Consider the following 23,361-nt stretch of genomic DNA (forward strand, 5'->3'; position numbering starts at 1 on the left):
ATGCATGGAATCAACCACTATTTTGCCAAATGCTCACTCCACTGTGTATTGCGCAGAGATGCGGTTTTGATCGAATGTTGTTAGAATGTACTTACTGATTTTATCGTACACATATGCAACTACATTTTTCACAATGCCTAATCACTGGCCTTTAAGAGAAACAGGCTTCGTAAATTCGGAACTATAAGTTTCAACTATATATATAGACACTGATAATTCATAGAAATCAGTTCCAGTAAATACTTCTTTACCAAAAACGTGATCTGTTAGCAGAAATATATTATTGATTTCTGTTACATACTCATATATGCACCTTTAAATAAGTAAATATATCTTCTTCTTCTTTTCTCAGCGGTCTGGAGACTGGTAATTCATAGAAATCAGTTCCAATGATTATTTCCTTACCACAAAATCTATTAGCAGTAAAATATTATGAATTTTTGTCTGAAAGTTTGAAGCTGGAAGTAGTTTGTAGTTAAAGTGATTCTTTCGCCATATATTTTTTTTAATTTCCGCTCAAATACTTATATTATTAATATAGCTATTATCGAACTGGCTATATTAATATGATAATCAGTTCAAAGGATTTTTAAGGTATACATATAAAACGGGTAGATAGTTTTTACTATGACAATATGTTGATGGGACCTCATTCTTTATGGATGATATCCACAAATCCTTGGATAGCTACACTTCAAACTAGTTTAACAAAACTGGTATAACAAAACCAGTTTAAAATGTAAGAGTGAACGCGATCTTTTCACAATACCGGTAGAGCTAAACCGGTGTAGCTAAAACATTTGACACCCAATTGCCGATGTATTTTTCGTGCTCGGGTGTCGTTAACCATTCATTCATTCATTCTAAAACATTTTCGTATGTGGTTTAGTTAAACTGGTCTAACAAGTAAAAACATGATAAAAGTAATAACATATTAAAAAACCGGCATGCTTTTTAAAAACATTTATCAATTTTAAATTATTTTAAAAAAGAACCAACACCAAAAGTAAAAAAACAAACAATATATACAACTCAAGCCAAGTAGCGGGAGGAAGTTTTACTGCCAGATAAATTTCCCCCCACATCCCAAGCCGACCTCCATTCACACTCTTTCATACAACATACAACACCACACTAAAAATTCAAATTAAAATAATATATACAATTATATATAAATATATAAATTTTGTACAGTGTTAAAAATTTATTTAAAATAAAGGTTAAGCTCACTCATCTCCAATTCAATTAATTTATATAATTTTAGTTGAGTGGCTTAGCTTGGCTTAATAACTGATTTAAGGCGTCCATACATCACTAGGGTTTTGAACACGTCTATCCCGAGTCCGGCCTCCGATAGGATCGGGGGTCTGACTCGGGACAGGGATAACCTAACAAATAGGGTCAATTTTGAAATTTTGAATATTAACGCCAAACGTATAAAAAGGGGGAAAATTGGGGTTAATAAGTTTTGGCTGCGCCCTTAAAGAAAAATATTAACATTCCTAACCTATATAAATTATTAATATAATATAATTTCGGCGCAAATTTAGATGGGTTGGTCTAAAACTAATAATAATTATAAAACAATATGCATTAAGCCCATGGGAGGTTAAAAGGAAAGGGGCTGCCAATCATATTTTAAACATTGGTGCGACCAGGTGAGGGTCGGGAGGGAGGGGTGGCCAGCCCTACACAAAATCCAAGGCCGAAACGCCTACGCCTATAGCCCCAAATAATGCCCTAACTCCCGGCATCCCATCACCCCCACCCCCTACCGTGTTCAACCGCAGTCCAGTCCAATCCTGGCAACCTACTAGTTATTTATGAAGTTATTATAACTTCCCAAACTGGCGTCACTGGATTATCTGAACTGAATCATATAAATTAATATCAAATGAATTCATTGAGGTTGTCCCCCCTTACAGACGTAGTTAAGGTAAAGTCTGTCGGCCATTAAACGTCAAACATTTGTTAATTCTGACAGATGGTCTTCAGAGGAAATCCGCTTCATTTCCCCATTAGCAGCAGGCGATCCGTTCTATGCACATTCTTAGAGACAGAACAGTACATACCACAACCTTTTATATAGCAATCGCGAGGCACTGGTTGGGACGGTAAAAGTTAGAACCAGTCTGAAGATACCAGTGAACGTATGTCATATAAAATAAATATGTAAGACTATTCTGTTACTAAATTAAAGATGCTATTCCACAGATACCAGGGCTATATTTAGCTATGTTTATATTTAGTTTTAATATACAACTATAAATTAATCAATTCTATGCAAAATGCTTGCGCAAATATCTCAGGAATGTGGAAATTGTAACATACAGAGTTGAGTTTAGTACAATGAGATTATTGTCTTATGACGTCGTCACAAATCTTTAGAAATCGCCAAATCCACAAAATATTGCAAGTTGACTACCTAGGAGTGGCGGATTCTGAAAATCCATTTAATGGGGGCCCGAATGACATGTGGCTGAATGCCACAATCGTTCCCAAAGGTATTCCTCGGATTCTAGAACGTAACAAATGAAACAAAGAGTAAAATTTAGGGGTGCCCGGGCCCCCTGGGTCCCCCCTTAGATTCGCCACTGACTAGTGCCAACAGACAAATGAGATACCAGTTGATCGCACATTTGTTGGCAACATCAGCCGGACATATATATATAGCGTTACAGAGTCGGTTGTTAACTGAATATTTTCCAATAAAATAATTTGCTTCTAATAATAAATGAAAATATTTAGTTAATATTTTTTGGGGTATACTATATAGTTAAATGCTTAATCCCAAAATTTCAAAGCAAAAGTTAGCAACTAATATTGGCGAACAGTTGTGATTATGCTAGGTATTGTACCTTTAAAAGCCTAATCTAGCTGGTACAGAAGCATTGACCTCCAGAGAGTGTGGTGTGTAATGTTATTGTTAGGCTAGCAGCAAGAACACCTTGGCTGCTGTTGCTTTTGCTGCTGCTACGCATTTTAATTTGGCTGCATATGCTGCTACTGCTGGTCCAAAGTATATTGCTGCAGTAGCACTAACCCCAGCGACTGCTGCTATTTTCAAGTATTTCTGCGTGTTTTCCCATTCTTTCTCCTCTCTGTCTGATCTTTCTTTTTCCAATTTTTCCCTTTCTTGCCATCGTAATTGTACCCTTTCCCTTTCCTTCTTTTCTTCCTTTTCATTTAACTCCCTTTCCAAACTTTCCTGTTCTTCCTTTTTGGCTTTTTCAAAGAGTTGAGATATGTACAATTGTGAATCGTTTTCATCGTAGACTTCATCACACATTTTTAGTAATTTGTTTACTTGGTTTGTATTCGAAAGGTTCGTGTTATCTATAAACAAGAACCTTCCATTGATCTTCTCTTTAATATCACGTAACGCCTTACTCTCAAGATATTTCTCTTCAGAAACATCCAGCTGGTCGCGTTTCGTGAAGACCACAATGGTAAAGTTGTTTAATGCCTTACCAAAGATTTTTCCTGCCTGTTTGAACGCCTCATCTTCCTGTTTCGTCCACCTTGTACCAACAGCATGTGTATACAGGAAGACATGCGGCCCAGGCAGAGCGGCGTTGACTGATTTTTCAATTTTTGTCTTCAATTCATCTTCACTTAAATTGGTGTCAAAAAATCCTGGAGTATCAATCACTTTAACAAGCCTTCCGTTGACAGGCACAGTTCTGACAATAGAATTGCGGGTTTCACTGTCACCTCCTGCACTCTCTTTAAATACCTTTGATCCCAAGATAGTGTTTCCTAGTGCACTTTTCCCGCTTCCAGTTTTACCCAGTAAGATAATTCTGAGATCTTCAGGATAGTTTTCACCTACAAAAAACCCCACATTGATATTTTATATTAGTTTTTCATTCATGTCCATTTGACTCACCGACACTTAAGAAAAACACAGACATTTCTTTGACTATTCAGTTTGCAAAATATACTATTTCAGATCCTGCACCAACTGAAACAGTCACGCACGCACGCATACATTTACACATACCAACGGTTACACATTGTTAAAGATTAACAACTGTTTACATCAGCTCGTTTGTAAGTTCTGATGATCGAAATCCCAACTAAACTACAATATGTCTAGTTTAACTAATGACACTGTGCACAAACCTGATCCCAGTTTAATTAGCAGCAGCAGAAAGAGAACTCCGGGTGCTAAAACCAGATGCATGATCTTCTTAACGTTGAATACACTCGAAAAGGAGGCTAGAAAACAAAAACGTCACCAATATTAATATCCATGTGTGCGTTATCTATACTATAATACACTCGATCTGGAGTCTAGAAAACAAATATATCACCAATCTTAATATCGATGAATCAGTTATCTACACTGTAACACACTCGAACAAAAATATCACCAATATTTAAATCCATGTGTCAGTTATCTACACTATAATACACTCGAATTACAGGCTACAAAACAAAAACACATAACTAATGTAAATTATCTACATTGTAATGCACTCGAACTGGAAGCTAGAAAAACCCCACTAATATTAATATACATGTGTTAGTTATCTACACTGCAACACATTCGAACTGGAGGCTAGAAACAAATATATCACAAATATTAATATTAATGAGTCAGTTATCTACATTGTAACACAGTCGAACTGGAGGCTAGAAAACAAGAATATCACCAATATTAATATCCATGAGTCAGTTATTTACATTGTAACACAGTCGAATTGGAGGCTAGAAAATAAGAATATCACCAACATTAATATCCATGAGTCAGTTATCTATATTGTAACACAGTCGAACTGGAGGCTAGAAAACAAGAATATCATCAATATTAATATCAATGTGTCAATTATCTACATTGTAACACACTCTAACTAGTGGCTAGAAAACAAAAATATCACCAATATTAATATCCATGTCACGGTTCTCTGCACAGTAACACTCGAACTGGAGGCTAGATAGCCCGAGTACTCTGACAGTACGACAGTTAGACGGATAATTGGACAGTTAGTACGCTCTCTAGAGAGCTTGATAACTGTCCAAATGTCCGACTAGAGAGCGTGATGACTGTCCAAATGTCAGTCTAGAGAGCGTAATAACTGGCCAAATGTCGATCTAGAGAGCGTGATAACTGTCCAAATGTCCGTCTATAAAGCATGATAACTGTCCAAATGTCAGTCTAGAGAGCGTTATATCTGTCTAAATGTCAGTCTAGTGAGCGTGATAACTGTCCAAATGTCCGTATAGAGAGCGTGATAACTGTCCAAATGTCCGTGTAGAGAGCGTAATAACTGTCCAAATGTCCGTGTAGAGAGTGTGATAACTGTACAAATGTCCGTATAGTGAGCGTGATAACTGTCCAAATGCCAGTCTAGAGAGCGTGATAACTGTCCAAATGTCCGTGTAGAGAGCGTGATAACTGTACAAATGTCAGTCTAGAGAGCGTGATAACTGTCCAAATGTCCGTGTAGAGAGCGTGATAACTGTACAAATGTCCGTATAGAGAGTGTGATAACTGTACAAATGTCCGTATAGTGAGCGTGATAGCTGTCCAAATGCCAGTCTAGAGAGCGTGATAACTGTCCAAATGTCCGTGTAGAGAGCGTGATAACTGTACAAATGTCAATCTAGAGGGCGTGATAACTGTACAAATGTCAATCTAGAGGGCGTGATAACTGTGCAAATGTCCGTGTAGAGAGCGTGATAACTGTACAAATGTCAATCTAGAGGGCGTGATAACTGTACAAATGTCAATCTAGAGGGCGTGATAACTGTGCAAATGTCCGTATAGAGAGCGCGATAACTGTACAAATGTCGGTCTGGAGAGCGTGATAACTGTCCAAATGTCCGTGTAGAGAGCGCGATAACTGTACAAATGTCGGTCTAGAGAGCGTGATAACTGTCCAAATGTCCGTGTAGAGAGCGCGATAACTGTACAAATGTCAGTCTAGTGAGCGTGATAACTGTCCAAATGTCCGTGTAGAGAACGTGATAACTGTCCAAATATCCGTGTAGAGAGCGTGATAACTGTTCAAATATCCGTGTAGAGAGCGTGATAACTGTCTAAATGTCAGTCTAGAGAGCGTGATAACTGTCCAAATGTCAGTCTATAAAGCGTGATAACTGTCCAAATGTCCGTGTAGAGAGCGTGAAAACTGTCCAAATGTCCGTCTAGAGGGCGTGATAACTGTCCAAATGTCCGTGTAGAGAGCGTGATAACTGTCCAAATGTCAGTCTAGAGAGCGTGATAACTGTCCAAATGTCCGTGTAGAGAGCGTGATAACTGTACAAATGTCAGTCTAGTGAGCATGATAACTGTCCAAATGTCCGTATAGAGAGCGTGATAACTGTCCAAATGTCCGTGTAGAGAGCGTGATAACTGTACAAATGTCCGTATAGAGAGTGTGATAACTGTACAAATGTCCGTATAGTGAGCGTGATAACTGTCCAAATGCCAGTCTAGAAAGCGTGATAACTGTCCAAATGTCCGTGTAGAAAGCGTGATAACTGTACAAATGTCAGTCTAGAGGGCGTGATAACTGTGCAAATGTCCGTATAGAGAGCGCGATAACTGTACAAATGTCGGTCTAGAGAGCGTGATAACTGTCTAAACGTCCGTGTAGAGGGCGTGATAACTGTCCAAATGTCACTCTAGTGAGCGCGATAACTGTCCAAATGTCAGTCTAGAGAGCGTAATAACCGTCCAAATGTCAGTCTAGAGAGCGTGATGACTGTCCAAATGCCAGTCTAGAGAGCGTGATAACTGTCCAAATGTCCGTGTAGAGAGCGTGATAACTGTACAAATGTCAGTCTAGAGGGCATGATAACTGTGCAAATGTCCGTATAGAGAGCGTGATGACTGTACAAATGTCGGTCTAGAGAGCGTGATAACTGTCTAAACGTCCGTGTAGAGGGCGTGATAACTGTCCAAATGTCACTCTAGGGAGCGTGATAACTGTCCAAATGTCAGTCTAGAGAGCGTAATAACCGTTCAAATGTCAGTCTAGAGAGCGTGATGATTGTCCAAATGTCCGTCTAGAGAGCGTGATAACTGTCCAAATATCCGTGTAGAGAGCGTAATAACTGTCCAAATGTCAGTCTAGAGAGCGTGATAACTGTACAAATGTCAGTCTAGTGAGCGTGATAACTGTCTAAACGTCCGTGTAGAGGGCGTGATAACTGTCCAAATGTCACTCTAGTGAGCGTTATAACTGTCCAAATGTCCGTATTGAGAGCGTGATAACTGTCCAAATGTCAGTCTAGTGAGCGTGATAACTGTCCAAATGTCAGTCTAGAGAGCGTAATAATTGTCCAAATGTCAGTCTATAGAGCGTGATGACTGTCCAAATGTCCGTCTAGAGAGCGTGATAACTGTCCAAATATCCGTGTAGAGAGCGTGATAACTGTCCAAATGTCAGTCTAGAGAGCGTGATAACTGTCCAAATGTCCGTGTAGATAGCGTGATAACTGTACAAATGTCAGTCTAGTGAGCGTGATAACTGTCTAAACGTCCGTGTAGAGGGCGTGATAACTGTCCAAATGTCACTCTAGTGAGCGTTATAACTGTCCAAATGTCCGTATTGAGAGCGTGATAACTGTCCAAATGTCAGTCTAGTGAGCGTGATAACTGTCCAAATGTCAGTCTAGAGAGCGTAATAACTGTCTAAATGTCAGTCTAGAGAGCGTGATGACTGTCCAAATGTCCGTCTAGAGAGCGTGATAACTGTCCAAATATCCGTGTAGAGAGCGTGATAACTGTCCAAATATCCGTTTAGCTGTCTTACTGTCAGAGTACTCGGGCTAGAGCGTAGATAACTCTTATCAGTGTGTCACACTGTAACAATTTTAACATAGAGCTAACGAATCATGTGTAGTTTTCACCATTTTTATTGTTAGATTATGCCAAACTGAAACTGTATGTAAAATCGTCTTAATGTCGGACTGTAGATTGTTATAGGGACATTCCTGAGTTTTCTGCTATTTTTAAGATGTTATCGACTAACATAGACTTTTTAACGATTATAATTACATATCAAATATATTTTCCTGCATAAAATATTAATGGCTGTATATTAAACTCGTTTCTGATCGTTCTAATATTTGTAATTGGTTAAATTTCATTTTAAGCACGTAAGAATATCCAACATATCATTGGAATTTGACATTATTTCCATTCACAACCAGCTCGTCACACTGTGGTTTAATTTAACTCTTGAATTTTTATATTGATGTTGATCACTAACTTTGACAACCAATAGCTCACGTATATTTTGTGTTGGGGTTTCGTTAAACATTGATTTTCATTGATTCATTGATTCGTTCGTTCATTCGTTCATTCATTCATCCATTCATCATGTGTATAATATATGATATTGGCGATACTGAAAGACACTGGTAATACAATCTGATTAAAATTAGCTCTACTGGGTCTACCAGTAGATCTAACAGCATCGCGTGGACTTCCATGTCCAGGTGACATTTCATCTATAAATAACAATTTAAATATCGACCAATTACACTTCGCCTTTTATAGCGTTATTCGGTAGCATGGAAATTCTAAAAATATCAGGCGAGACTATTTATGCAATAGGCGAACTTGTTGGTCTATTTCAACATTGAAAAAACATACGGAAAAGTGCAGTAATAAACTCTGGATTGAATACTAGTATAAACAGATTTTATGGCTATACCATCACGTTTTTTTTTTCGTCTTGAAACGAATTTTATATAAGATTTTATATTGCAATTAGTTTCCAGCATACTTCGTAATTCACCTGAATTATTTCGTATACCTTCGTCATAATCCCGAATGTTTTCAAATTCTTTTCAAATCACTGGCATGATTTTGCAAGTAACGTTTTGATTGGTCGAATGAAAGGTCAACTGGACATGAACTCCAACGGACTGCTGTTAGATCCACATGTAATAGTGGAGCTAATTTTATTTGGATTGCTGGTAATAATATATGCTTATTACAAAAGAAAGTCACTTCTGTTATGCACTCGTCTTGTGTCCCCGTGGCGACAAGCAAACTGATTACCAGACGCATTGAAACATATGAAGTTGGCAGCGTTTCTTACAATACGGGTGGACTGTAGCTCAGTGGTATAGCGCTCACATGATGCGCGATCGATCTAGGATCGATGCTCGTTGGTGGGCCCATTGGGCTATTTCTCGTTCCAGCCATTGCTCCAGAAACTAGTGTAACAAAGGCTGTGGTATGTACTATCCTGTCTGTGGGATGGTGCATATAAAAAACCATTGGTGCTAATCGAAACGAGTAGCCCATAAAGTGGCCACAGCGGGTTTCCTCTCTCAATATCTGTGTGGTCCTTAACCATATGTCCGAAGCATATAATCGTGAATAAAATGTGTTAAGTCTGTCGTTAAATAAAACATTTTCTTCCTTTTTTGTTTTTTAGAAAAGTTATTTAAACTCGAGGCACGCAATATTAATAATCTACACCTAGAACAATAGTGTGACGTCACAGGTATGGATTAATTTTCAAGAATCAACACCTGTGAAATAATGAAATTTGAACTTTTTATGTTTTGAGGTCAGGGATTCGAACCCATTACTGACAGATTGTGTACACTGTAAACAAGTACAAGGCTTTAGTCCACGAGGCCAAACGTCATGTTTTACATCTGAACAACACAACCATTATCCACGATCAAGACAGTATCAATGCAGTGTCTAATGGGCATTTGGCAAAATAGTGGTTGATACCACGAATCTCTGTCTAGTGCCTCGTCTATAGGAGAACAGCCACTCCCGGAGATATCTTTTTCTAGTTAAGTCATTCTTACACTACTCAAAAGAGGACTGTCACATCCAGCTGGGTGTAATCTTTGACCATGCTCTCAGTTTTGGTGAACACATTACTGAAGTTACCGGTAATTGTGTCTTTTATTTAAATCTTTTGAGGATACTTTCCGGTACGTCATGGGGCGCAGATAGAAAAACTCTGCTCATGGTCTTTGAGGCATTCATTGTGTCCAGATTACAATATGGCGCGCTGGCCTTTGGGTGTGCAGCTCAGACTCACCTATAAAAACTTGATGGAGTATATGGTAGAGCCCTCAAGATAATTATTGGGGGGGGGGGGGGGGGGGGGGCTATCTGTACTCCATATGATAGTATACTGGTGGAGTTGGGAGTTTTACCCTTAACCTTGAGGAGAATCAGGCAGGGTTTCAGATATATAAATAAAACAAGGAGCCAGGTGCCTGACTCTCCTATAAATAAACTAATTCCTCAAAAGGTAAGAACTGTCGGGGATAAGGACATATCCATTATTTCATATCTTAATAAATTTGCCACTGATTTTGGTGTCTCTGGACTGGCCATTACTAATGCTAATGATAGTCTTGACTTTCCATGGCAGTTCGAGCGCCCAGTGGTAAACTTCCACATTAGAAAAGAAATTATTAAATATGATAACCCGTATATTAAAAAAATTATCTTCCAAGCAGTGGTGGAGAAATTCTACCCTGATAGTGTACAAGTGTACACAGACGGGTCGAAAGACCCCACCACTGGGAAAACAGGTATGGCATTTGTTATCCAAACTAATAAATCTAAAAAACCGATAGCCATTAGGGCCAGGCTTACTAATAATATTTCGGTATATACATCAGAACTTATTGCCATACTTTATGGGTTAATGTGGATTCAAAATGATAATTTAAGAAGAAAGGTCCCTGGTGGATATGTGGTTTTCACCGACAGTCCACTTCAGGCCATTATGGGATGTGGGGGTATAAGACCCGAAATTATTAATAAAATATATAAATGTTATAATAATATTATCACCAGTGGAACCAAAGTAAGACTAGAATGGGTGCCGGCACATGTCGGCATTCCAGGAAACGAGCTGGCTGACACAAACGCTAGAAATAGTCTACGTGATAACAACATAGGAATCGAAATCAAATATAACCATAGAGAACTTAATTCTATATTAGAACCACACCTTGGTAAACTTTGGCAATCCGAATGGGACCACCATACCAGGGTGTGGCATGCACACATCAAGCCAAAGGCCGCGGGACCCGGTCCTATATCCTTTAACATTAGGGCCACAAAAATAATTTTTATACTTAGAATGGGAGTTTGTTATGGCCTTAATGGAAATAAATTCAAAATAAAAAAATCTCCCACACCTAATTGTCTGGTGTGTAATAAGGTAGAGGATGTGAAACATTTTCTGCTTGAATGCACCAGGCATTTGGTAAAACGTAAGAATTTAGAAAGATATTTTAGTAAAAATAATTTGGTGCTCAACGGTCTAAATTTATTGAATCCACCGATTGAGCACAAGAAAGGTATTGACAGGCTCCTGATGGCCTTTGTGCTTGAAACCAAAATAGATATATAGACAATATCATCATTTAAATACTATGGTATATACCTTCTAATGTCCGTGGCGGGTTCTATTGTTGGCCCCCACCTTCCTTGGGTACAACCACTCTATAAACCCTAATTATATAAATAAAAATAATTATTTTGTTGAGTTATGTAATAAGACATACCTGGTTCGTCTCCCCATTTGTGTACTATCCTCTTGGTGGATTACGAACCAGGGAGTCCTTGGGGAGTATTAAGGCTGGGGCTTCCTCCTCAGTTGTGTATTACCCTTCTGATGGTAGGATGTCCCGACCTATTTAAAATAATTTAAATTAATTAATATTTTAGTTATATAATAAGACATACCTGATTCGTTCCCCCATTTGTGTACTATCCTCTTGGGAATACGAACCAGGGAGTCTTTGGGGAGAACTAAGGTTGGGGCTTCCTCCTCATTTGTGTACTATCCTTCTGATGGTAGGAAGTCCCGGCCAATCTAACATGACAGTTGGGTATGAGGGGGAGGGGGAAATTAATACAATTATAATAATAATTAAAATATGGTGGGAATATATGGTGGTTATTTATTTAATTAATATCAAAATAATTTCCTCTCTTATCGTGCCTGGCGAGCTCGTAGGACGAAGGGACGCGAGATTATAAAAATAAATATATATAATATACCGGTTTTTAAACTAATTTTAACAAATAATTTTACAATAATAATATATTTTAAATGAATAAAGAAGGCGGGCTTTCCTCCTATTTATTATTTTTATGAATGAATGTAATGAATGTGAGGGTATGATGTATGCGTCAGCTTGGGTGTTAATTGGGAAGTGCCTAACCTGGCAATAAGGCACTCCCCTATAGTTCACCGGCTACTTTATATATTATATGTAAATTTATATTGGAAATTTTGTGTTTTTAACTATATTTGTATAAATGTTTACAAGCGTGCTCTGTATTTTAATATTTATATTATTATATTTTATTTTATATTTTTAACTATTGATTCAATAAAAAAATAATCTTTTAATCAAATGGGGCGGGAAAACTGCACCCATGCCGGATGGAGGACCTTGGTATTATTGCCCTGAACCTCCCTTCGGTTTTTACAGATTAAAGGTTGATGGCGTCTTTGAATGACATAACTTTTTGTTTCCCTTGGATTACCAGAGAGGCGCCCAGCTCCAAGTGATCATCCTGGATACGTTTCTGCTCCGCTGAATGGCCAGACGCAAAACTTTCCGTAAAACGGTTGCATGAATATGGAATCGTGTCACTCTGAAAGTGACTTCCACTCTCCTAGTGGATTTAACTAAGTAACCAAACAATTAAATAACTTAATAACTAAATAATTAATTAATTTATCACAGGGGCCGCACTGGTGGAGGGCACCGCGGTTGGGACGGCGGGGGTGGGGGGGGGGGGGTTGGGGGGGTGGGTGGGGGAGACCACCGGAAGTCAGGAGGTAGGCGTAGGCGTAGGCGGTTTGGCAGTAGGGGAGCTAGGTTTGTCCGGGGAGCTCCCGCCTCCCCTCCCCTGGGCAATACCGACGTGGCACCTCTCTTAAGTAATAAATTTCCTGTGAGGCGGACTCACCTTTCATATGAGTCCCATATGAGCCCCCCCCAATTCCTCATAAGGGTTAAATTAAGTATATGTAGACTTGAGACCTTTTAAGTTTAGATTACCCGGTCTAAATTGTGACGAAAATTAAGAAATAGGAATTTTATATTCGGAATGCACATCAAAATTTTAATGTCCCAAAATAATTTTTGGCTTAAATTTCAAAATTTCCCCTATATTTCTGTCCCGGACCACTCCTGCCGGCTATCCGGAGGAAGGGCCCGTGACAGACATGCTTGAAACCTTAGTGGTATATGAGCATGTAAATAAATATTGGAATGGAATGTCACATCCAGGCTATTTTACCGCTTATACACTACGAAAAAGCTTCGATTCATTAACATTATCATTTACAGATAAACACTTGATATCGTCAATTATAAATCATCCATACAAAACTGGATCAAAACGTTTTATAATAATTCCGTCAAGAGCAATACAAAATTAATTTTTATCTGAACCAATCATTTTAAACGGGGATGCAGACAAGGCGACCCACTATCGCCATACATTTCTATTATATGTGCTGAAATTATTGCAATTATTATTAGAAATAACCCACGTTTCATTCTAGATGGATCTACTAAGTCTCTTCACAGTACACTAATATAGACTAATATGAAGAGATTTTGAAGCCTAAAAATACATTATTCTAAATTACAATATATATGGATTGGACGCGGGACATTGATACCTACAATAACACATCTTTTAATATAATTACCTAATACTTGAGAAATGGTCTTTATAACATCAAATGCGTTATTTTGAAACATTATATGGCAGAATAAGCCTAAAAAATTAAAACGTGATTTAAAGGGACAGACCCTAGTTTTTAAACACTAAGGCATATTTTTCAAAAAGACCCTAGTTTCAACCCTTGAAAATGGACACCAAGTTTGGTTCATTTACAAACCTGTAACACACATTTATACAACAGAGTAAAACTAGAGTCTGTAACGTTGAAATATCCTTAAAATAGACTAAACATAGACTCCATAACCATTACTTCTCGGAGGCACGTGCGTTTTTAAAAATATGAAAAATGCATTTTGTTGTATTAAAAACATCAGGATGACCAGAAACACTTCAGTTCTACAGAAATAGATAATCTAAATAATAAAATATAAGTAATGTTTGATTTCAGTGATCATAAACGGCTCTAGTAGTAAAAAATATACCTTTGTATTTAAAAACAAGGGTCTGTCCCTTTAATAACCCAGGATTATAAAGAGGAGGTCTCACAATAACAAACACAAACAAGTTTATAACTGCCTTGAAATGACTATGAAGACTACTTATAAGTAATTCACAGTGGCTAACCCTACTGAAGTTGGTTACGGGTATATCAACAAATAAGATAATATAATACAGAGACTATTATATAGCAATAACAATTAAAGATATTGCGAATAGCCGACAGAGAGAAAACAATCCTCAAACCGTAAACGATATTTTATATATTAATCTTTGGCTGAATGATAGAAACCATTGATCGTAAACCATTTCTATATAAAATTTATTTTAATAAAGGAATTATTTTTATAAACGACCTTATTGACGAAAAAGGTGATAGGTTAAGATATGATCATTTCATAAAAATACAACATACTGACCAACGTGTTTAGCTATGCTTCGTTAATAAATAATGTGAAACATACACACAATAAACTCTATCTCAAACTGCGACCGGCCTCGGTGGCGTAGTGGTTAAGCCATCGGACTACAGGCTGGTAGGTACAGGGTTCGCAGCCCGGTACCGGCTCCAACCCAGAGCGAGTTCTTAAGGGCTCAATGGGTAGGTGTAAGGCCACTACACCCTCTTCTCTCTCACTAACCACTAACAAACTAACAACTAACCCACTGTCCTGGACAGGCAGCCCAGATAGCTGAGGTGTGTGCCCAGGACAGCGTGCTTGAACCTTAATTGGATATAAGCACGAAAATAAGTTGAAATCAATCAATCAAACTGCGTTTTCTTAACGAAGAACTGGGTCCCGAACGCTTCTCTGTGTAAACATGTAAGCATTTGTATGTTTATCTCAAACTTTGACATACAAATAGACACGTCATCTCAAATCACGTATGTGGTCCTAAATGAAGCATCCATGTTTGTGTTTTTACAAGTTCAATAAAAATGTTTCCAGAAACAATACACATACAAGGCAGTATCTTAGTTTGATTAATTCGTTAGGCCATCGGTCTACAGGCTGGTAGGTACTGGGTTCGGTTCCCATGTTTGTGTTTTTACAAGTTCAATAAAAAATATTTCCAAAAACAATACACATACAAGGCAGTATCTTAGTTTGATTAATTCGTTAGGCCATCGTTCTACAGGCTGGTAGGTACTGGGTTCGGTTCCCATGTTTGTGTTTTTACAAGTTCAATAAAAATGTTTCCAGAAACAATACACATACAAGGCAGTATCTTAGTTTGATTAATTCGTTAGGCCATCGGTCTACAGGCTGGTAGGTACTGGGTTCGGTTCCCATGTTTGTGTTTTTACAAGTTCAATAAAAATGTTTCCAGAAACAATACACATACAAGGCAGTATCTTAGTTTGATTAATTCGTCGTTCATCATTACATGTCAATTATTTCAGTATAATTGCATTAACTTGTTTCTTTTAAATTAAAATATAAAAATCAGTCTCAGTCTGCTTGCCTCTGCCGTGCCTGTGTTTTGTTTGTTTTCCTTCATAGTTTACTAGTATATAGAAAATCAGACACCAGCTAAGTACACTCTGACCTGGAAAATAGCGTATGCGTATAAATCACGTTAAGAAAGGTATTGACTTAACGTGCACCGTTCACTATATAAACCATGATATTAACTGGATTCCAGAGACCGATTCGTTTATGACCACAATTACTTACCTGAATCTATTCGCTTGGAATCCCGATTGAACGAAGTGCGCACAGAATAATGAACTAGCTGCCTGTAAAGTGATCGAGTTTAGTTTCAACTGGTTTAATCTGTCTGTTCGCAGAAAGCCATGGAGGTCAATGGAATGCAGTTATATATAGCAGTCCAGACAGGAAGTTACATGTACACATATTTAGCCTGTGGTTTTTCCTAAAAAACTTTAAGCTTTCTGTGAATTTCCGTACAGAAAATGCTTCTGTGTAATATGGATGCATACAAAGGAACGGCATATTCTCCTAGTTGCTATTGACAACGCTTACATTCAGTTCTTATCAGTCTAGATAGAGTGATAATTGTCTAAATGTCCGTCTATAAAGCGTGATAACTGTCCAAATGTCCGTCTAGAGAACGTGATAACTGTCCAAATGTCCGTCTATAAAACGTGATAACTGTCCAAATGTCCATCTAGAGAGCGTGCTAATGGTCAAATGTCTGTCTAGAGAGCGTGATAACTGTCCAAATGTCTGTCTAGAGAGCGTGATAACTGTCCAAATGTCAGTCTAGAGTGCGTGATAACTGTCCAAATGTCCATCTATAAAGCGTAATAACTGTCCAAATGTCAGTCTAGAGAGCGTGATAACTGGCCAAATGTCCATCTAGAGAGCGTGATAACTGTCCAAATGTCCGTCTAGAGAGCTCGATAACTGTCCAAATGTCTGTCTAGAAAGCGTGATAAATGTCCAAATGTCAGTCTAGAGAGATTGATAACTGTGCAAATGTCAGTCTAGAAAGAGTGGAAAATTTCCAAATGTCGGTCTAGATAGAATGATAACTGTGCAAATGTCAGTCTAGAGAGCGTGAAAAATGACCAAATGTCTGTCTAGAGAGCATGATAACTGTGCAAATTTCAGTCTAGAGAGCGTGATAATGGTGAAAATGTCTATCTAGAGAGCGTGATAACTGTCAAAATGTCTGTCTAGAGAGCGTGATAACTGTCTAAATGTCCGTCTAGAAAGCGTGATAAATGTCCAAATGTCAGTCTAGAGAGCATCATAACTGTGCAAATGTCCGTCTATAAAGCGTGATAACTGTGCAAATGTCAGTCTCGAGAGCGTGGAAAATGTCCAAATGTCAGTCTAGAGAGCATGATAACTGTGCAAATGTCAGTCTAGAGAGCGTGATAATGGTCAAAATGTCTATCTAGAGAGCGTGATAACTGTCCAAATGTGTGTCTAGAGAGCGTGATAACTGTCTAAATGTCCGTCTAGAAAGTGTGATAAATGTTCAAATGTCAGTCTAGAGAGCATGATAACTGTGCAAATGTCCGTCTATAAAGCATGATAACTGTCCAAATGTCGGTCTAGAGAGCGTGATAACTGTTCAAATGTCAGTCTAGAATGCATGATAACTGTGCAAATGTCAGTCTAGAAAGAGTGATAAATGTCCAAATGTCGGTCTAGAGAGCATGATAACTGTGCAAATGTCAGTCTAGAGAGCGTGAAAAATGTCCAAATGTCAGTCTGGAGAGCATGATAACTGTGCAAATGTTAGTCTAGAGAGCGTAATAAATGTCCAAATGTCAGTCTAGAGAGCATGATAACTGTGCAAATGTCAGTCTAGAGAGCGTGAAAAATGTCCAAATGTCGGTCTAGAAAGCGTGATAAATGTCCAAATGTCAGTGTAGAGAGCATGATAACTGTGCAAATGTCGGTCTAGAGAGCGTGATAAATGTCAAAATGTCGGTCTAGAAAGCATGATAAATGTGCAAATGTCAGTCTAGAAAGCATGATAACTGTCCAAATGTCGGTCTAGAAAGCGTGAAAAATTTCCAAATATCGGTCTAGAGAGCATGATAAACGTGCAAATGTCAGTCTAGAGAGCGTGAAAAATGTCCAAATGTCAGTCTAGAGAGCATGGTAACTGTGCAAATGTCAGTCTAGAGAGCATGATAAAGGCAAAAATGTCTATCTGGAGAGCGTGATAACTGTCCAAATGTCTGTCTAGAGAGCGTGATAACTGTCTAAATATCAGTCTAGAGAGCATGATAACTGTGCAAATGTTTGTCTATAAAGCGTGATAACTGTCCAAATGTCGGTCTGGAGAGCGTGATTACTGTCCAAATGTCTGACTAGAGAGCGTGATAACTGTCCAAATGTCTGACTATAGAGCGTGATAACTGTCCAAATGTCCGTCTAGAAAGCGTGACAAATGTCCAAATGTCAGTCTAGAGAGCATGATAACTGTGCAAATGTCAGTCTAGAAAGAGTGATAAATGTCCAAATGTCGGTCTAGAGAGCATGATAACTGTGCAAATGTCAGTCTAGAGTGCGTGATAACTGTCCAAATGTCAGTGTAGAGAGCATGATAAATGTGCAAATGTCGGCCTAGAGAACGTGATAAATGTCCAAATGTCAGTCTAGAGAGCATGATAACTTTGTAAATGTCAGTCTAGAGAGCGTGAAAAATGTCCAAATGTCGGTCTAGAGAGCATGATAACTGTGGAAATGTTAGTCTAGAAAGCGTGAAAAAATGTCCAAATGTCAGTCTAGAGAGCGTGAACAATGTCGAAATGTCGGTCTAGAGAGCGTGATAACTGTCCAAATGTCGGTCTAGAGAGCGTGATAAATGTGCAAATGGCAGTCTAGAAAGCGTGAAAAATTTCCAAATGTCGGTCTAGAAAGCATGAAAAATTTCCAAATGTTGGGTCTAGAGAGCTTGAAAAATCTCCAAATGTCGGTCTATAGAGCATGAAAAATGTCAAAATGTCAGTCTAGAGAGCATGAAAAATGTCCAAATGTCGGTCTAGAGAGCATGATGACTGTGCAAATGACAGTCTAGAGAGCGTTATAAATGTCCAAATGTAAGTCTAGAGAGCTTGATAACTGTCCAAATGTCCGTTTAGCTCTCTTACCATCAATGTACTCGAGCTAGAGGGTAGAAAACACTATCAGTGTATCACACTGTAACTATTTTAATATAGAGCTAACGAATCATGTATAGTTTTCACCATTTTCATTGTTAGATTATGCCAAACTAAAACCGGATGTAAAATCGTCTTAATATCGGACTGAACTTTAAAAAAAAGTATGTGATATTTCTCAGATGACATGCTTTACAAATTTGATAACTTTGCAAATTAGATGTAAATTAATCGTATGCACTCAGAATCATCAAACAAAAACATTTAACTAGCAACTTTACACTGAAAGCTGTCCATCGTTCAGAAAACAAAAAATGTTAGGAACGCAAGAATATCCAAAATGATGTCATTCGAATTTGACGTTATTTCCATTCAAAAACAGTTCGTCACACCGTGTTTTAATTTAACTCTTGAATTTTTATATTGATGTTGATCACTTACTTTGACATCCAATAGCTCACGTATATTTTGTGTTGTGGTTTTGTTGTATATTGATTTTCATTCATTCATTTATTCATTCAGTCATTCAGTCATTCATTCATCATGTGTATAATATATGATATTGGCGATACTAAAAGACACTCTGGTAATAATCTATACTTATTACAAATAAATGTCACTTCTATTATGCACGCGCCTTGTGTCCCCATGGTGACAAGCAAACTGTTTACCAGACGCACTGATATACATGAAGTTGGCAGCATTTCTTACAATAGGGATAGACCGTAGCTCAATGTAAACATGTAAGCATTTGTATGTTTATCTAAAACTTTGACATAAAACAGACACGTTATCTAAAATCAATTATGTGGTCCTAAATGAAGTATCCATTTTTGTGTTTTTACAAGTTCAATAAAAATGTTTCCAGAAACAATACACATACAAGGCAGTATCTTAGTTTGATTAATTCGTCTTTCATCATTGCATGTCAATTATTTCAGTATAATTGCATTAACTTGTTTCTTTTAAATTAAAATATAAAAATCAGTCTCAGTCTGCTTGCTTCCGCCGTGCCTGTGTTTTGTTTGTTTTCCTTCACGGTTTACTAGTATATAGAAAATCAGACACCAGCTAAGCACACTCTGACCTGGAAAATAGCGTATGCGTATAAATCACGTTAAGAAAGGTATTGACTTAATGTGTCCCGTTCACTATATAAACCATGATAGTAACTGGATTCCAGAGACCGAATCGTTTATGACCACAATACTTACCTGAATCTAGTTGCTTGGAATTCCGATTGAACGAAGTGCGCACAGAATACTGAACTAGCTGCCTGTAAAGTGATCGAGTTTAGTTTCAGCTGGTTTAATCTGTTTGTTGGCAGAAAGCCATGGAGATCTGTGGGATACAGTTATATATAGCAGTCCAGACAGGAAGTTACATGTACACATATTTAGCCTGTGGTTTTTCCTAAAAAACCCGTTTTAAGCCTTTTGAGAATTTCCGTACAGAAATGTTTTATGTGTAATATGAATGCATACAAAGGAACGGCACATTCTCCTAGTTGCTATTGAGAACGCTTACATTCAGTTATTGAACAACAGATCGATTTGAAAAACCCATGCATGACGAGGCACGCCATCACTCTCTAGCGTCACTAGCCCGAGTACTCTGACTGTAAGAGAGCTAGACGGACATTTGGACATAAACACGCTCTCATTACAGTCAGAGACCAGCCTATGTCTTTTTTTGGCAATTCCTGACTACCAAACGGTAGGCAACGAGTCCCGCTCTAATACCACAACAATCCTATGTTTGACGTCAAATACCTTTACATCGATCATTTTCGAGTTAAGTGATACAAAAAAATCCACATATTAATCACTAATACACATACTACAGAAAGAAACCCGACAGCACCCACATTCAGCTACGCTTCGTGACACTCCGTCGCAACAATTACAAAGCTCGGCGATCACAGATAACCTTGACAGTTTTGTACTCGGGGGAGACTGTGCTTGTTAACCTACATTTCGACAAGCACTGCCAAACAATTATTTCCAGGCCTTCAGCTGAAAGTAAAAGCTGAAACCAGTGAAGGGAATTGTTCTCGAGAACAATGTAACTGGCTTTCAATGAATCCTAAACAAAAACACTATTATTTTATATGACTTTTTGTTTCACGCTGATACTACCTCGACTGTAAAATAATCTACAATTTGTTGTAGTCACATGAATCACAAAGTTACACGCAATCTGAAGTCAAGAGTAATAAGCAAAATGGTTTAAAAAGAAAAGCCAAGGGCTTTAACCTTTCCTTCTGCATCCACCTCCTGCCCTACATAGATGGACAAGTGGAAATATTGGCGAACAAGTAGATTTTGTGGTATACTTGTCCGGTGAACAAGTGATTTTTTTTTTCTTTTACTGAAATTGTTCTTTTGTTTCTGTAAAACTGGGACGTTTGTGTTTTGTATAGCTCAGCATTTGGATCAGGACATGCACAATCTAACTCAGTTGAGTGATTCTCGCAAAGATTATCACATATAATGTTATTATATGCTATAGGTGTGGAACGGGGCCCTGTTAGTCCATTGGGCTATTCTTGATCCAGCCAGTGCACCACAACTGGTATGTGGTATGTACTATCCTGTCTATGATGTGATAAATTTAAAAGATCCCTTGCTACTAATGGACAAATGTAGCGGGTCTCCTAAGAATGTATGTTACAAATAACAACAACAATCGCTTTACCACTGGGCTACGTCCCGCCAATCTGTCTTAAAGCCACGTTGAAGAAACCATAAAACTGCCTTATTAACAAACAGTAACAATATTCAACATTTAGAATCCAATGTGTCTTAAAGCCACGTTGAAGAAACCATAAAACTGCCTGATTAACAAACAGTAACAATATTCAACATTCAGAATCCAATCTGTCTTAAAGCCACGTTGAAGAAACCATAAAACTGCCTGATTAACAAACAGTAACACTATTCAACATTTAGATTCCAATCTGTCTTAAAGCCACGTTGAAGAAACCATAAAACTGCCTTATTAACAAACAGTAACAATATTCAACATTTAGAAGCCAATCTGTCTTAAAGCCACGTTGAAGAAACCACAAAACTGCCTTATTAAAAAACAGTAACACTATTCAACATTTAGAAGCCAATCTGTCTTAAGGCCACGTCGAAGAAACCATAAAACTGCCTTACTAACAAACGGTAACAATATTCAACATTTAGAAGCCAATCTGTCTTAAAGCCACGTTGAAGAAACCACAAAACTGCCTTATTAACAAACAGTAACAATATTCAACATTTAGAATCCAAATTATAGTTGAGAGCAGAAAAACAAAATCTTATCAGAGATATATTTGTTCATCTTCAGCACACAAGTCAAATTAACTTTCAACCAAAATTAATAGAACACTAGAAAATTAACTGCACTGGATTACATTACAATAGAACATTTATTAATTGTCTTAACATGTGTACCAAACAAAGTAACAAAATAAATATGTAAGATGATATTTAATTCAATTTGGCACAACAAATCAGAAAATGTCAAAAGAAAAATATTGAGGAAACGTGATAATGTAGATCTATTAACCACAAACATTCCGCAACAAATTTATAATAATTTTCTTTATGGCAGTAGCACGTCTTTGCAATGATTGGTTGCTGGTAATTGTCATGATAGTCGTAATAGTTTGGCGATTCATTGTCGTTACTGTCACTGGCATCGTTGAACAAATGAAGAGTCAACCGTAACATCCATTAAATTATTTTAATAAAAAAAACACAGGCTGCTCCGTCTAATATATGTTAATAGTATGCACTTTGCCAGAGTTGATATATAGACAACTGATATTTTTATTATTTTGTTTAAAGACACCACTAGAGCACATTGATGTGTTAATCATCGGTTATTGGATGTCACACCTTTGGTAATTTTGACATATATTTCCATTAGTAGCAAGGGATCTTTTATATGCACTATCCAACAGACAGTATAGCACATACAACGACCGACAGAGATAGATCACAAACCGACCGTGCATTAAGCGAGTGCTTTACCACTGGGCTATGTCCTGCCCCTGCTGTATAGACAGACTATTATACCACACCCACGAGAGAGTTGGCGGATATCACACATATTAACCGTACAAAAACAAACTTCATTTGAATAAAGGTTTAGCTATTCAATTTCTTATAAAATAAGCTTGTTTGAATATTACTAAAAATGATCACGCCCCACTTTTGTCACAAGAAAAACACGGTGTATGAATACCAAGCCTTATTACAGGTAAACTGTTTGCACTGCTGTTGACAAACCAATTATCATTTTTAAAAGTAATTCCTTAGCTATCACTAAGCTTAAGAATTTACTTCCTATTCCAAATATTTAGCCTTCAGACATGGAACTGTGCAAAACCAACACGCGAACTCTTTGTACGCTAACTGTATACTGCTGCCTGGGCGTCCTGGCCCCGGGCTTATAAACCTTAAAGTCTAGACTTTAATAAAGTCCAGACTTTAACGTCATGGCAACGCCATTCAAATAGCATTACGTTAAAGTGTGGACTTTATTAAAGTCTAGACTTTAAGGTTTATAAGCACGGGCCCTGGCTAGGACATGACGTCATTCGTGTGAACACGTGCTA

The 23,361-nt window shown here is 37.7% G+C and overlaps 1 protein-coding gene across 4 annotated transcripts; it reads right to left on the bottom strand.

Moving 5' to 3' along the window:
• Positions 1-1,550: 1,550 nt before the first annotated feature.
• Positions 1,551-20,470, bottom strand: LOC121377526 (GTPase IMAP family member 4-like). Of its 4 annotated transcripts, none has more exons than XM_041505554.1 (4): positions 19,964-20,470; positions 11,518-11,645; positions 4,126-4,221; positions 1,551-3,828 (listed from the first exon to the last, which is right to left on the bottom strand). In XM_041505554.1, exons 3-4 carry the CDS (start codon positions 4,184-4,186, stop codon positions 2,927-2,929), a joined length of 963 nt encoding a protein of 320 aa, XP_041361488.1. In that variant the 5' UTR covers positions 4,187-4,221; positions 11,518-11,645; positions 19,964-20,470; the 3' UTR covers positions 1,551-2,926. The 4 variants fall into 4 exon arrangements, with proteins under 4 accessions (XP_041361488.1, XP_041361487.1, XP_041361490.1 ...); XM_041505553.1 differs by lacking the exon at positions 19,964-20,470 and adding an exon at positions 15,841-16,096; XM_041505556.1 differs by lacking the exon at positions 11,518-11,645.
• Between the last annotated feature and the right edge of the window lie 2,891 nt (positions 20,471-23,361).

Source organism: Gigantopelta aegis, chromosome 7, assembly GCF_016097555.1.
Source record: "Gigantopelta aegis isolate Gae_Host chromosome 7, Gae_host_genome, whole genome shotgun sequence".
NCBI lineage: Eukaryota > Metazoa > Mollusca > Gastropoda > Neomphalida > Peltospiridae > Gigantopelta > Gigantopelta aegis.